The 17,200-nt window shown below is 41.8% G+C and overlaps 1 protein-coding gene across 2 annotated transcripts in view; it reads left to right on the top strand.

Annotated features, from left to right (window-relative positions):
- sorcs3a (sortilin related VPS10 domain containing receptor 3a) overlaps nt 1-17,200 on the top strand; it is a 233,433-nt gene that overhangs the window by 201,133 nt on the left and 15,100 nt on the right. For both annotated transcript variants that reach the window (XM_056371766.1, XM_056371767.1), the window contains 4 exons: nt 441-627; nt 12,104-12,237; nt 13,534-13,657; nt 14,210-14,322. In XM_056371766.1, coding sequence (XP_056227741.1) covers nt 441-627; nt 12,104-12,237; nt 13,534-13,657; nt 14,210-14,322 — 558 coding nt within the window. The remainder of the gene's footprint in view (nt 1-440; nt 628-12,103; nt 12,238-13,533; nt 13,658-14,209; nt 14,323-17,200) is intronic.

The following is a 17,200-nucleotide window of genomic DNA, read 5'->3' as shown; positions in this document are numbered from 1 at the left end:
GCCTCTTGTCACCGAAACTGCAGGTTACAGTATCATGCACTCATGCATTGATCGGAGCTAGTGATTGGGATTACAACGAGGTTCATGATATCAGGGGCCATACTGTTATATCTTTAAACTATTTTAACTTAATGTAGTATTCTTTGCCTTTTGAAATGGCCTACGGGAGTCTTTTATACTGAGTATGCACTTCATAAAGTTCTATTCCCAGCCACATCCCATGATCATCAGACAACCAACTGCTCTACACAATTTATGGAGTACATTGTCATTTTCCATGTTCTCTCCTCTCCGTATCGCAGCGCTGCTCTTTTAAAGCAACCACGTGATGATTGTGTTTGACCTTTCTGTGATGGTGAGGTGTGTTTCACATGAAAAAGTGATGTCAGTGCATAGTGTTCACCTGTAGTTGACTGGAGCCCTGTTGTGCTGTGTTTCAGGGTGACTCTTTGCGGACTAACATCCAGCTGGATTTTGGCGACGGCACAGCCGTGTCCTATTCCAACTTGAGCTGGACTGAGGAGGGGATCAAGCACGTCTACAAGTCTGCTGGAATATTCCGTGTCACAGCGCTGGCAGAGAACACGCTGGGTTATGACACCACCACACTCTTCCTGCATGTCACATGTAAGGGCCCACACTGTAACAGAACAAAACTATGTTGGGTCTGAGCTCTATTAGTAACTGGAAATCATTATTACTCGGCCTCACACGGGGGCATCATTATGTTACAGTACTCTACCTCATGAGCTGGACACCAAATGTGTTAGATTTCGGTTGTTTATCAATTTATTGGCTATCACAAATTAAGGAAATATTAATATTAAAAATATTAATATTAAATAATATCTTTAAAATGAATTAAAGTTCACGGGGCACCAGCCTAAACTAATAGGCAAAATAGCCAATATGGTTTTAGTCTCAATTTATTACCATTAATCTGGAACTCTGATTAACCATTAGCTTACTAACTATAACCAAATTACCAAATCAATAGTAAGTTACAGTTGAAGGATTGGAATTCTACCGAGTAGAGGTTGGCAATATTCACGCTTGTGCAACATTAAACACACCAGTAGTTATACTTAAAAAGGCATTTATTTACAATGGAGCAGAGTAAAGTACAATGTCTAATCTAGCATATACAGGTGTGTGTGTGTGTGTCTGTGTGTGTGTGTGTGTGTGTGTGTGTGTGTGTGTGTGTGTGTCTGTGGGGACACAGACAAAGGCAAGATGGCCGACTCAAAGTGGTCACTGTGACCACATGACCTGAACAAAGAAGACTACAAAGATGGCGGTAAACAAAGAAACTACTAAAATGGCCGCTGAGACCACCTAGTGTGTGTGAGAGGGGAGGTGTGAGTTTCTTTGTTAGCCTAGCTCATGTAATCTAAAGGTACCAGGTTAGAGGGGGAAGGTTAGCTTCATGCAGGTTCTAGGACTGAGACGTACTGCTATGTGTGTGAACATACGAGTACTCGATTAACTGTATGACTGACCACAACCTAAGCAAACATTACAACAACAAGACATCAATCAACAAGTACATTAACAAGTTAAGGCTTCTGCTGATTAGCTATGCTGTGCTGTGCTATGCTGTGCTGGGAGAGGTTAGGCCCAGTCCGTTAACGTTACCCGATCCTTGGAACAAGCAAAGAGGTCCTTTCCAGTGGTTTGTAAAATCCAGTGAGTTTGGGGGGGTTTCCTGGTGGAATAAAGTCCTGTCTGGCTGTGTTGCTTGCTGGTATCTCCTTTGTTCTCCTCACAGAGTTAGCTGTTCCATGCTAACTCTGCTACGACTCCTGTTGCTTGGAAAATCAGCTGGCCTTGTGTTGTAGCCGCTGATTCTGAAGAGGATTTGGTTCACTCACAGTTAATCCGAAGCAGGTCGCTGTTGTGGAGGAGAAGAGTGTTTGCAGGCTGCTGGTTGCAGGCCGGCGAGAGAGCTAGTTTCTCAGGTAGCAGAGCTGACCTGGGCTGGGGCCTTGTTGCCCTTTGAAGAACCGAGAGGAGAGGGCTGGAGCTGCTCTCCAGAGCAAGCCAAGAAGGGAAGAGAGCGAGAAGGGGTCTAGAAGACTGGTTTTGTTTGTGACACCTTAGGGGGTCACATGTCACACGCTGGCCCACACTGGCTGGCCAGTGGGGTCCATGGGGGGGAAGGGTCATCCCCAGGTGTGAACCGTGAGGAACTGTGGGGTGTGAATTCCTTTGTCCAGTGGAGCAAAGAAACATTTGGTCTATAGAATGACTGAGTCCCAACAGTCCCCCCTTTGTTGTCAGGATGCCACCTGACGTGTCATCCTGAGAGCATAATGTATAGTCCATTTGTCATTTCATTCAACGGGTAACATCCGGGCATTTGTCAGCACTATCTATCTTGGCTAAACAAGAACAATCAGGTTACAAAGCAGAGTTCAGATAATAACCACAATGATCGAATAGTGTAAAACAACTAACATGTTTCCTAGTTACTCATGGTGTTAGTGAGGACAGGAAAGTCAGTGATGTTAGTTTGTTAAGGTGAGATATAGAGGGTGGCACCTAGAATGACAAGATTTGGAGTGTCTGGGTGAGTGTGCCATGTATATGCAGTGTCCTAAACTTGTATCTGATTTGATTCAGAATTTAGTTTGCTGCTGCTGCTGCTGACAAACCCATTGTGTCCATCTGGAAGAGTGTAGGGTACCCTGAGCCTACTTACTGTCAGTACTCAGTGCGGCGAACTCTGGAGCGCCGGTGCTTTAAGTTTTCTTTAACCTGTGGCACAAAGCTGTAGCACTTTGAGTAGCTGAAGGAAGAACATTCAGAGGCATTGTCACTGTCTGAATTAACATGGTCAGAGATGACGTGGTCATTGTCTGATCCATGTGTTGACTGGTCCTGTGTCTGAGCCAGAATTTCTGCGTAAGGCCGTCTCCTGCTCCTATTGTGGGAGTGCCTATCTCTACGCACTTGGTGGGCGTGGCGGTTACGCTCAGCACCCATATGTGGCCTTTTATCACCCCCCTTCGATCTGTTCTGAGGGTGATCTTTTGAGGTTACATGTCTGTGTGACGCTAAGGTGTTTGAGTTGCTAGGCTCAGTTGTTTTCCCCCTTGCCTTGGAATTGACCATGGTTTCCCAAGCCATTTTTGTCATTTTCTTTATTTCCTGCATGGTGGGCTTACCTTGATGCGTCATCAGTGTAACATGAGTGCGTACACAGGGATGGAGGTTTCGTAGGAACAAAGACTTGAAGGTGGAGTTCTGCTCTAAGCCTGGTGTGTTCCTACCCTGAAAATATGCATGCCTCAAACGTTGGTAAAAGTCATTGGGATGTTCATGGCGGGAGTGTTTGATTTGAGAAGCTGCAACCAAAGATTCTATCTCATCTGCAGCAGGAGAGAATTCTTCTGTCAGTGCTTGACAGAGCTCTTTGTAGTCATCTCTGACACTGGGAGGCAGTGATTGCATAAACTTGTGGACTGCTTTTGAGCTGGTCTTCCACACAAGTTTAGTTTTCTCCCTTTGGGTTGCATGGGGCAAATCAATTAAGTTGTGATCTAACTCCCTAAAGTAGTTTTCAATATGTTGATCAGAGCTGTCTGGATCAAAATGTTCAATGTCCTTTGCTAATAACTCAAGCGCTTCGAGGCGGGGGCACTGTGAGGTCCCTACTGATGAAGGCGAGACTCTGCTAGCTGGACTAGAGGAAGGAGCTGAACAGCGGTCATCACTCTCATGGAGGTGCAGAGAGGAGGCTGAACAGTCCGGAAAAGTTTTGGTCCTTCTGTTGGAGGGGTGAGCACAGGTGAAACTGTTATGCATCAGTGGCTGATGGGAACATGAATATCCTCTACCGGATAAACTACCTGTCTCTTCATTGTCAGTTTCAGGAAGATGGGAAGTCAGGTGGGTGTAACCTCTGTCTCTCAGTGGAGGTTGAGGAGCTGACTTCATTTCCCAGGACTTAGGGTCAGTTGGGAATTTGTCCCATCCTCTGAGTGGAGGCGGAGTTAACCTGTCATTAAGGGAAGAGTGTGAAGCAGAGAAACCAGAATCACAAGCACTGACCGATCGTGGTGGAGCAAAGCATTCTGATTTAACCCTTAACAATTCTTCCTTGTGTGAACAGAGGTCTACCTCTGCTGCATGCAGGTCTCCTAAGTAGCGCATGGCTTTCTTGTTAGCTTCCTTAACTTCCTGGAGGAGAAAAGCATTTTGAGCTCTAAGCGATTTTACCTCCTCCTCTAGGGCTGCTTGGCTCTGAAGTGAAATGCTGGTTTGCCTGTGGAAGTTCAACAGTACACATCTTAACAATGGGCCTTTGGATGCCGTCTGAGCATCACCTTTGTCACTGAGTAGCAAGTCTATTTCTTTACTGCACTCACTGGAATTTAACTTGCTGATAAATTCTAGGTAGCCAGGCTTCAGGCTCTGTGCTAGGGAAGAAATAAACTGCTCTACACAGGAGTTCTCCATTGTTGTGTCTGGGAAAGAGGGAGGTTAAACAAGTTTTTCACAAAACAAGAAGGCAATATAGTTGGCTGCGGTGTTGCGCTGGCAGACACCTTGTAGTGTAGTTTGGTAGTACACTAGCCTAACTAAACAATGCAGTGGCCTACACTATGGGGGGTAGCTTCCTGTGGAGGAGGGGCAGCTACACTAGTGGGCATAAAGATTAAGGACAGTAAAGGCAAGTGCAGGTTTACTGTCTGCTTAAGAAATGTTTCAAAAAGCAATGACTGAGATGCAAGGCAGTAACAGTCCAAAGATTATCTCTTCAAGTTGACTTAGGCTGTAATGCAAGGCAGTAACAGCTAGGTGCAGAACTTGGGTTTCACAGGGCTGATAGCACGCTGTGGCTCTATCTCAGGCTCTATTTCTTACTCAGGCTGAAATGTTTGGCAGTAACAGCCAGGTATAAGCTCTCTGTGTTACACAGGGCTGTCGGCACACAGTGTTTAATGTTAAAGGGAGCAGCAATTCTGACAGCTTTACTAGATAGCATTGAACACGTGGTATTCAAATGCTGGACTGAGGTTCTTACATTTCCTACAGAATAAACTCAACTGGAATTGTTAGCAACAATAGCAGGCTCTTGATACTAAGGCTTATGTGTTAGCTATTAATAACTGGAGGACGTCTAATATTACTTCAGGTAAAATTAGTAAACCAATTCTCACCACAGTGCACTTGTTTGTAAGTACACCTGGACGTTTACTCCTGTGGTGGACTAAAAAAAAATTTTTCAACCTTTGCGGTTTTGGCCAAATTATGAATTTAATATTGCACAATTATGAATATTTGCCAACAGTACTCGGCCTCACACGGGGCACCATTATGTTGGGTCTGAGCTCTATTAGTAACTGGAAATCATTAGTACTCGGCCTCACACGGGGCACCATTATGTTGGGTCTGAGCTCTATTAGTAACTGGAAATCATTATTACTCGGCCTCACACGGGGGCATCATTATGTTACAGTACTCTACCTCATGAGCTGGACACCAAATGTGTTAGATTTCGGTTGTTTATCAATTTATTGGCTATCACAAATTAAGGAAATATTAATATTAAAAATATTAATATTAAATAATATCTTTAAAATGAATTAAAGTTCACGGGGCACCAGCCTAAACTAATAGGCAAAATAGCCAATATGGTTTTAGTCTCAATTTATTACCATTAATCTGGAACTCTGATTAACCATTAGCTTACTAACTATAACCAAATTACCAAATCAATAGTAAGTTACAGTTGAAGGATTGGAATTCTACCGAGTAGAGGTTGGCAATATTCACGCTTGTGCAACATTAAACACACCAGTAGTTATACTTAAAAAGGCATTTATTTACAATGGAGCAGAGTAAAGTACAATGTCTAATCTAGCATATACAGGTGTGTGTGTGTGTGTCTGTGTGTGTGTGTGTGTGTGTGTGTGTGTGTGTGTGTGTGTCTGTGGGGACACAGACAAAGGCAAGATGGCCGACTCAAAGTGGTCACTGTGACCACATGACCTGAACAAAGAAGACTACAAAGATGGCGGTAAACAAAGAAACTACTAAAATGGCCGCTGAGACCACCTAGTGTGTGTGAGAGGGGAGGTGTGAGTTTCTTTGTTAGCCTAGCTCATGTAATCTAAAGGTACCAGGTTAGAGGGGGAAGGTTAGCTTCATGCAGGTTCTAGGACTGAGACGTACTGCTATGTGTGTGAACATACGAGTACTCGATTAACTGTATGACTGACCACAACCTAAGCAAACATTACAACAACAAGACATCAATCAACAAGTACATTAACAAGTTAAGGCTTCTGCTGATTAGCTATGCTGTGCTGTGCTATGCTGTGCTGGGAGAGGTTAGGCCCAGTCCGTTAACGTTACCCGATCCTTGGAACAAGCAAAGAGGTCCTTTCCAGTGGTTTGTAAAATCCAGTGAGTTTGGGGGGGTTTCCTGGTGGAATAAAGTCCTGTCTGGCTGTGTTGCTTGCTGGTATCTCCTTTGTTCTCCTCACAGAGTTAGCTGTTCCATGCTAACTCTGCTACGACTCCTGTTGCTTGGAAAATCAGCTGGCCTTGTGTTGTAGCCGCTGATTCTGAAGAGGATTTGGTTCACTCACAGTTAATCCGAAGCAGGTCGCTGTTGTGGAGGAGAAGAGTGTTTGCAGGCTGCTGGTTGCAGGCCGGCGAGAGAGCTAGTTTCTCAGGTAGCAGAGCTGACCTGGGCTGGGGCCTTGTTGCCCTTTGAAGAACCGAGAGGAGAGGGCTGGAGCTGCTCTCCAGAGCAAGCCAAGAAGGGAAGAGAGCGAGAAGGGGTCTAGAAGACTGGTTTTGTTTGTGACACCTTAGGGGGTCACATGTCACACGCTGGCCCACACTGGCTGGCCAGTGGGGTCCATGGGGGGGAAGGGTCATCCCCAGGTGTGAACCGTGAGGAACTGTGGGGTGTGAATTCCTTTGTCCAGTGGAGCAAAGAAACATTTGGTCTATAGAATGACTGAGTCCCAACAACTACATACTGCTGCTTTCAAGTGGAAAATCTTGCAAATACATTGGGGTTATTCTAAAGGGCATAAGTCCCCCCGGGAATACGGGGACTGTGTTCCTGTCACTACACCAAATTCTATTTTTGTCCCCCTTGCTTTTATTGTTTCACGTTGACTTTGTAATGGACTACACTTACAGTGATTTACTACTGTTACTGACCTCTCAAATAGCTTTACACTACAAGCCACATTCACCCATTCACTTTTATCACATACACACACAAATGATACATTGGGGGCAAATTGGAGTTCAGTATCTTGCCCAAGGAAACTTTGACATGCGGACTGGAGGAGCCGAGAATCAAACCACCAACCTTCTCATTCTTCCACACAGGGAGTTGACCAAAGCTGAGATATGCTCATCCGAGTGACTTTCCATTATTACATGAGCTCAGAGGTAAAAACCTAACAAGTGGTAGACTATTGCCCTGGGTTTCACCTCTCAGGCTAAATACAGGCTGCTCTCCTTTCTGGTCGAGGTTATTGGAGCTGTATGCAGTCTGAAAGGAAAACCTGCAGACAGTGACTGACAAAGATGCTGCTAACTTCGTTTTCAAGTTAAAAACAAATATTTAAACGAGATTTCTATTTACTGTTAATGCTATAACTGCTGAAAGATGCTTTAAGTAAATACCGGCAGGGTTGCCACCTGTCCTGTATGGTAAAAGATTGTCCCATATTTGAAAATAAGATACAATATGGGACGCAATTTGTCCTGTATTTTTGGACACGTCATTTCATATAAACACTATGTCTTAAAAGTGATGTGAATAATGTAATGTCAAGTAAAAACAAACCACTTCTAGCCTATAAGTGAATTGGAGAAGTTCCAGAAAATACACGTCACATGACTTCAGCTTCAGTGGTCGCCTCCTACACGTAAAAATAGCCGTACTTCCAGTCACTGTTATTAATGATGTCTGAAAGTCCGCAAGTGAAACATAAGAGGCCGTCGAGACAGAGGGCTGAATGACAGACAGAATATCGGTGGCGTCTGCCCTGGTGACCAATACAAGGCAAAGTGTACAATCATCTTAAACAGCATGCTGCAGGTGCTGCCCATGTCCGAGCAGCTAAAGAGCTGCTACACAGAGTGGAATCACTCAATTCCTTATACCTCACACTTGGTGGTGGACATGTTATGTTGTCTAATTAATTGTGTATTGACAACCGTAGCCTATATTATAGTCTGTTTTAGTAACCAATTTAGGTAGAAAGGCAGCAATAAGGAAATTGATGCTAATATTCCATCCATTAACTTAGATTTTCTTCAGATAGAAGGTGGCACCTCAATACCAGTCAGACATAAGACACGACAAGCACAACATTAACTATTAGATATGTATAAGGTATCTATAAGAGAAAAGAAATGATGTTATGCAGGGTTCAGGTTAGTGGTCACTCTGTTTTTATGCCTCCCCGCCGGCAACAGCCAGAGCCGGAGACATATTGTTTTGGTTGTTTGTCCGTATGTACATACTGTACATCCGTCCCATTCCTTTCGGCACCACATCCCACTAATGATGTAACGGAAATTCTTCAAATTTGGCACAAATATTCTCTAGGATTCACGGATGGATGTCAAAGGTCATGGTCACGGTGACCTCACAAAACACAGTTCAAGCCCTGTGAACACTCAGTAACGCCTTGAAGCAACTTCTTCAAATCTAGTGCAAACATTCTCCTATGTGTCCTGACCTGACCCACACACAGTATTATATAATTCAGCAGCTATGATAAACACAAACAACCTTTGGGAGAAAGGTCATAACAAACTTGCTTATGTGCACTTTCAGTGTGGCAAAAGCAGACACTGTGAAGAGGGGGGCGTTTACGGCCACTGCAGCTAATTGCCGGTTATCTGAGGATACAACACCAGAGCAATGGTTTATTTTAAAGTGGAGCAGATTATACACAGCAACACACGTAACAAATTACAGGATCGTCATGCCTCCCAGCTGTATTCAGCAATAAAATAGTATATCATTTTAAGTTTTCAAGAGAATTACACAAGCTCCTTTCAGTATATATTGACTCGTCTCTTTGTCTTGTTAGTTACTCTTTCATCGATTTGTTCAATCCATTTTAATTTAACTTTTTGCCATCCTGATGTGTCAGGTAGTGTGCTCTGAATTTATATGTTTCTGAGGGCAACAATTTCACATGGATTTATTTTACGGTGTATGTGATGCTTTCAGGAGGAAATACCAAAAACTACTACAATGATTTCTCAGCTGAGCGTATTTAATACCAAATGACTCTGTCTCATTCACACACACACACACACACACACACACACACACACAGACACACACGCACACTGAGCATCTTGGAAGTGGTGATAAAGATTAGTTCTGGTTAAAGAGGATGAGAGCTAACAAAAGCCTCGCCGAGACGAGCATCTCAGACCACAGCGCTACGCAAACCTTTTGTTGGAGTTTTTTCACTAATGTAGCATAGCACACCGGAAACTTCATCCCAGAGATTATTGTAAAGCAACCAAGACCCTGCCAGGTCCTTGTAAGTTCTTAGTGGGGAGGCAGCATTATCCAGAAGGTATCCTGTTGAAAATAAATGATGGCGTTTGCATATTTTCAATATAAGAATGTGATTTTTTTCTTTTTAGGTAAAACCTCCACATTTATGGAGCCACAAGAACCTTTTAACATAACAGAATTTTGCTGTGACCACTTTATACTGTAAATGTCAGGATATCATATCTGCCATTCTGAATATTTGGCAATCATTTCCAAGAAATCAAATCAAATCAAAATCAAATGCTTTGGCAAATAACTGACCTGGATCAATTGCAATAACTGTGATTGTAACAATTCTATGGTTCTAGGAAACTGAAAGCACAAGTCTGCAAAAGATTATGGCCATGGAGCATATTGAAAAATTCGGCAAATTGTTCACTGTTTGAAGAAACAATCAACCGATCATAGCTGGGGGGAGGTATGAAGCCTTCGAGTCTCGTCTAATTGCATAGCTAACCAGCTAACTAACTACTTCCATGAAAAATAGTAACAGAAAAATGCCCACAAACATATTTCTTGAAGTTATGTGAAAAATGTTGAGCTAACTTCTCCTAGCAACCACCGCTGCAGCTTCTGTGTCAACTGAAAATGTCACTTGCCATCGACTGCCCCAACCACCCCCCACCCCCCCCACCCCCCAGTGACAAATTGGTTTGCACAATCACAATGTCAGGCTGAATAAATGAAGTGAAATTAAATGGCAGTTCAGTCTAATTGTTAGGCTTGGACAACAAGAACCAAAATCACAGTTTTTTCTAACCTTTAACCACAGTGTTTTAACAGCCTAAACCCAACCACAAGTAGGTATCGACTCCCAATGTCTGCTGTCAGAGTCTCTTTGAACACCCACCAATCATCCATCGAAACAACTTCTGCATTTTCTAACTAAATAGTTGCCAGTGAAAATAATCTATACAAAGATTGTTTCCTTCTAAGTGTCATTTTTAGGAGCCACAGTTGGCATTTGACAAAAACCATGTAATCAAAATAGACTGGTCGGGGTGAACACTCTGTTATAGCTGCCAAGGAGTCAGGGCTTTAATGCAGTTTAGTGGATCAAAAGGGCTGTTTATATAGAACATTTTTGACATATTAGATAGTTATCTGGGAGGAGACTTTGACACAACTAATTTATCTTGTACAGTATGTATGTATTTTGTTGTGTAGTAATGGTAGGGAACAAAACGGTTGATTATCCCATCAATTTATCAACCCAAAATATGCATTAAAACTCCATTTAAAAACCTTGTTTCACCCTGAAAAAACAATAGCTGTTGTCATTTTTTTAAAGTACAACAGACAAGATGAAAAATGAGAATAAGTCTTCCATTTGCAGTTTATTTCCTCAACATGCAAGGACAACATTTAAAAAAAAAAAAAAGCATACTGCAAACTTACAGTCATTGTTATTAATAATAACTGTAATTTCACAAGTTGCTGGTTTCAAAAACAAAGTGGAATCTGAAACTAAGGAAAAATCACAGGAACATACAGTCTGCAGTCACAACATGTCCGCTGGTAAATAATCACCACGTATGTCTTACCTATTAGGCAATCTCTGAACCTCACGCTGGCAGGTGCAGGCTACTGACACTTTAGTTGGAACAGTCTCTGTGACTCACTTTGCCTCTGCGGTATAAAAAAAATCAGACATTAAAGTGGAAGAACATTTCCATTACAGCGTGATTAAGTGTTAGTTCCTGACCACCCTTTAAATTATGTGGCTGTTGGGGGATGTTTTCTTTTATGTATACAGTCTTATCCGGTTTCAAATGACATAATTAAGGCCCAGACCGTCTAATTTGATGAATGAAGATGAAAATAATCTTTCAAAGTCATTGACAAGTTGACACTTGCATTTTGTGAAGTACATTTTGGAAAATTTAAAAGAATTTCCATCATTTTATATTGATACACAATATCAGGGTGAATAAGTGAAGTGAAATTGAATGGCAGTTCAGTCAGCGAGGACAACAAGGAACCTAAATCACAATTTTCTCTAACCTTAAGCACAGTGCTTTAGCAGCCTAAAACCAACTACAAGTAAGTATAGAATCCCGACGTCTGGTGTCTGGTTCCATCCATCATTTCATATTAGCACTCATTCAGCAGTGACTGGAGGATTCCTTTCTACGAGTAAATCTTTTCGGGGAGTTTGTGCTCCCATATTTGTTCCCGAAATGTTTGGATCCATCCACCCATCCATTTTCTTTATCCACTTATCCTGTTCATGGGGGATTTGTTGGGGATGGGAGATGGATCCTACCCTAGAATGCAGGGAAACACCTTGGACAGGTTCCTAGTTTATCACTAGGCTAAGACACACATTCACACATTTTATTTTTTTTATTCCACCAGAGATGCAGGTCTATGAACTGTGGGAGAAAACCTTTTTCATCCCTTGTACTCGGGATTTGTGATTTTGCCAACAGTTTTTTTTTTCTTATGTGAATAAGAAAGACACTCTCAAGTGAGTCTCACTACAAGTGCCTATGCATAATATCAATTCCTCTGTGGTTTTTCTTTCTTAAACTTCCTCAGGTCCAGTGGAGAACGTCCAGCTACTTGCTCCCTTTGTGGTCATACGAAACAAGGAGGTGAACATCACAGCAATGGTCTTACCCAGCCACTCACGCACCGTCACCTACTTCTGGTGGCTAGGCAACAATACAGAGGTAACTCTTCCAGGACGAGACTCATTAATATATATATTTCAGTGTTAGTTTTATTGCTTTCTATGTTGGCTTTTATCTGTTAAACTTTGTAAAGCAACATTTTATTACAGATTTGAAAAGTGCTGCAGCTAACCAAATGGATATAAAAGGGATATAAAATAACTATAAAAGCTAACCAAAACCATAAAGTAATTTCATCTGTTGAAATGTCACCCTGATACGAATGTACGCCTGAGAAAATTAAAGTTTTTCTGACTTTAAGATTACAAACACAGTGATGTGTAGAAGTGAGTGAAACATAGCTGTACAACTCCATCCACCATTCATTTCTGACTATTTTGCCTTCATCGGGATGCTATCAAAGGTTATTTCCCATTTCCTTATACACAGTAAATTAAACTTAACATTTAACTTATATACATCACTAATTCTATAGTTTTTTTAAGGCCAGTGTTATGGCAGAAGGGATCACAATGTCAGGGCCAGTCTCTTTTTCTGTTGCTTTGGTCCACACTTAAATATAAGCCATTAGATGGATTGCCATGACTGTTTGTACAGATGTTCATGTTCCCCAGAGGATGAATCTTACTAACGTTGGTAAACACACTTTTACCTTCACTATCATGCAATAGGTTCAGATTGTGGCTTTGAATACTTTGGTTGATGACCAAATACCTCACATTCACATCAGCCTCATTTGTGCTTGGAGTTTAGTGCTAATTAATTAGCAAATGTTAGCATGCTTATTAAGCTATCTCCTGACTTATTAGTGTAGCAGATAACTGCATATTTCAGGGAAAACTTTATGTAGATGCAAATGCTAAACTTGGCACTACTCTTTTGATAAAACACGTTAGCTACTCGAAAGTTTAAGATGGCCACCATTTCTGGCAAGTAAATGTTTTGCAATAGGTTCATCCACTATTTTCTCATATGAATAATCTAGGTGTCAAATCATACATTTTAACAAGGTAGAAGGCTGTTTTTTTTAGCATTTAGTTCAAAGCATTGCTGTGCCTAAGAGCAGCCTTAAAAGACCTGTTAGTGTAGTCACAGACTCTTAGTCATTTTTCAAAACACAATATATTTACTTTGCTTCCATTTCTCTGTCCTGTTATTTGTTTTTTTCTGAATCTATCAGTCACATGACTTATTCATGGCCTACATGTAAAAATCCTGGGAACACTCTCAGAGTGCTGAATAAACGCTGGTGTAGAGGAGAATAGTTGTGCCATGTGCTTGAGAAGTGTAACATGATTTCTTTTCTTACATATACCTTTATTTCTGTGCTTGCAGCCAGTGATAACATTGGATGGGAGTATCTCATACACCTTCCCAAGTGAGGGAATGCACACTATCACAGTCCAAGTGGCTGCAGCCAACACCATACTGCAGGATACCAAGACCATAGCAGTCAAAGGTCAGTATTTTTTTTTTCTAATTGTGTCCTGAAGCTCATAACAGCTGGTACCAAGTCTGTCATATCGGCAGCTTTTCTGCTTTTCATATACTCAAAAAAAGGCAGTCTTATGGAAAGTGGTTAAATACATCAGAAAACATCATTTTCATCTTGACTTGTGTTGTTATAGTCTGACCGTTACTTGTGTAAAAAGTTTCTGAGGCAAAACCGCTCCTAGTTGAGTAAAACATATTACATTACTGTTAAAACCTCTAAAGAATATGTCTTCATTTGAAATGAAGTGATCTGCCAGCAAGTGTCTGTAAAATGCGATGATTTATTACCGGCGGATGGGTTGGCGTAAAGCTGTGACATTTTCTAATTATCTAGAAGTGCATCTGCTACATTTAGCCAAAGGAAAGTGCAGGGGATATGAGAAACTCTTCTTTTCATCAAGTGTTAACTACCTGAAATTCAACTTGAGCAAAATGACAGTTGGCACAGCTCCCTGAGAATAATGCCTCTGGATCTGAGTGAATTAATGGCTGATTCTCCCCCGACTCTCCTCGACAGAATTCTTCAAATCTCTACTTTTATCTTTCTCCCCTAATCTGGACGAGTTCAACCCTGACATACCAGAGTGGAGACAGGACGTGGCGAGAGTAATTAAAAAGGCTCTGCTCCAAGTGAGTGATTTTTATTTTCTCTGTCCTTCGGTCTTTCTCCCTTCCACTCTTCTGTCTCTCCTTCTCTCTCTTCTTTCTTTTCTGTCTTTTTATCTCCTATCTTCCCTCTCACCCTGCTATCTCTCAATTATTTCCTATACCCGTATTGCCTTTGCTGCCCAATACTCTGAGCTCATTGGTGCAGCAAGAGAACGCCTTGGGCCACCCTGATATTCATCGTCAGACAGGTGTGAAGACGCCACAGCTTTCCTTGTCTCTCAGGACGGCTTCATGAGCACCGATTCCTTCATTTTTAAAAGTCAAACTCAAAACTTAAAGCAGGACAGGGACCAACAAGTGATGATACCTATCACTGTGTCTAGTGTGTGTGTGTGTGTGTGTGTGTGTGTTTGTGTGTGTTTTCACACTTGAACGTAGGAGGGGTGGAGGTGCTCTTAGTGTGTGTGGGAAGTTCACCCATCATTGTTAAGTGCTCCTCATCTCCCCATTCACAGCTCATGAATAGCAGACTACATTTAGTGGCGCTCTGCAGTGGTCATCGTACCAGCGTGTTGAGCGTTAGCGCTGCAGGTGGGTGCTTTTGGAGGAATATTTAAATGGGTGAAGTGGATCTCATGCGTAACCTGGATAACCCAGACTGAGGCCTATGCTTTTGAGCCAATTTACCTTTCCCTGGGCTGTGATGTCATTTAAAGTGAAAGGCCTGTGTGCGTCATTAATCATATAAGTCAAAGAGAATTGAAAATCCTCATGTTCTGAGTGTTCATTCAGTTAAGCTCTTTTATTATTTGGATGAAATTATGTGGATGTGCTTAAAATTTTAATTCTGATGTGGGCTCTTATAAACACTGACTGGGCCCACAGTACATGGACTGTGCCAGTAGGCTGCAGAATTATAGGATTTTATGGTAAGCTGCTACAAGTTTTATTTGTGTGTTTTTATTTTGACAATATGACAGTTACCATCTGTCTCAGTGCTGCATTGTTAGCTTACTGCTATTTATGTCATATAACAGCAGGCAAAAAGAACAAGGCTCGGTTACCAATTAGACAAAGTGGGCAACTGCCCTGAGGCCCTGGACCTCCATGCAGCTGCACATTCACAGCGTGGCAAATTAGTTTGTGGTAATTTCATAAATCAAATTTTTGTTTGTTTATACTGTCTGTGCCATTAAAGCACACAATAAATTGAAATGATAAGGGAATTAATGCTGTTATAGAGTGGCCCGAGTTGACACAGTTACTATTTCGGTTTATATTTTGATTACATGGTTCATATTCCTAAATGAATTAGCGGTCAAACAAGACGTTCACATTTTGTATGCCTCTGTGCCATAGCCATGACCAAAGGTGTTACGTTTTCAGGTTGTCCGTCCATCCCTCCCATTTTCCGAGGATGTCTTCAAATTTGGCACGAAAGTCCACTTGGACTCATGCATGAACTGAGTAGAATTTGGTGGTCAAAGGTCAAAGGTCAAGGTCACTGTGACCTCAAAAAACAAGTTTTTGCCCATAATTCATCATCATAATTCATTCACTAATTATGACAACTAATCACACAAATGTCAAAGTAATGACATTTTATATCCAAAAGGTCAAAGGTCAACTTCACTGTGACATCATAATGTTCTACAAAAATGCTTCTCTGGCCATCATTCAGTGCCATATCTCAGGAACAGTAGGGGAGGTGGCAGGGCCATACAACCATGTAGCGGTAATTTGAACAGTTTCAAGTCTGTTTTACACAACACACATATTGAGAGAGTTATTGGTCACCCGAATCATTCCTGCTGTTCACATTGGCCTTAAAGAGATATCCTCCTAACATGATTTCAATGTAAGAGATTGGAGACAAAATCCACAGCAGTCCTTGTTCCGTGCAAATATGGACTCTAAAGCTTATTTAAAGCTAATATGAGGTTTCAGCACTCACTGAAGTGTGTAACTTACAGGTTACAGAAGACGGCTATAGTCTTCCCTCCTCCACAGCTCAGCAGGGAAACACACAAGATGGAATGAGGACTGTGGCTGAGCACCATCTCTGACAATGAAGTCATGTTCTGAAAAAGATGTTTGAACGACTAAAATGGAGAGGAGGAATGATTACACCAACCGATAACTCTTTAAATGTACACATGACATGTAAGTATAAAGGATAGGTTCACATCAGAATCAGATTTACTGTCACTTCCATAGTATGTCCTTGAATACATGGGAGCAAGATATCGTTCTCCCCGAGTCAAGGGGATATGACAGACAAGTTAAAAAAATAAAATAAGTGCAGAGACACATTAAAGACAGAGAAACATTTATGTGTCTGTAATTATCAAGTGTGCAGTTCCTTAAAAACTGGTGTATTTTTTAAAAAAGTTTTAAGTCTGTTGTTAAAGTGCTGGTGCAATTGTTGTGCACTCGTCTGTGCTACGGTGTCAGCGGGAGGGGCAGCATCCGAAGTGTGTTAAGAGTCCTGATGGCTTGGCGGAAGAAGCTGATGCTCAGGCTGGCAGACTTTGCACGGATGCTCTGGAGCCTCCTTCCAGAGGGCAAAGGTGCAAAGAGGTGGTGGGAGGGGTCAGTCATTATGTTTCTGGCCTTTCTAACACACCAGTCTGTGTATGTTTTGGTTATGGTGACAATGTAATAGTTTGCCTATTGGAATAGGATACGACATTATTTTCTTGTTGTAATCATTCCTCCTGTTCATACCTGACCAATAAGTGATCTCTTCCTAATGCATTTACTTGCCCTCCATCACTTGCATTGAAATTGATTTGGGAAATGGATCTCTTCATGGCCAGTATGAAAAGATGATTACAACAAGAAAAAACTGTTCCAGTGTTCATAAGGGCACACGGATATTATTTTGAGTCAGACTTGA

The sequence above is a fragment of the Seriola aureovittata genome, chromosome 3 (assembly GCF_021018895.1).
Source record: "Seriola aureovittata isolate HTS-2021-v1 ecotype China chromosome 3, ASM2101889v1, whole genome shotgun sequence".
NCBI lineage: Eukaryota > Metazoa > Chordata > Actinopteri > Carangiformes > Carangidae > Seriola > Seriola aureovittata.
This window is presented reverse-complemented; position numbering and strand designations above follow the sequence as displayed.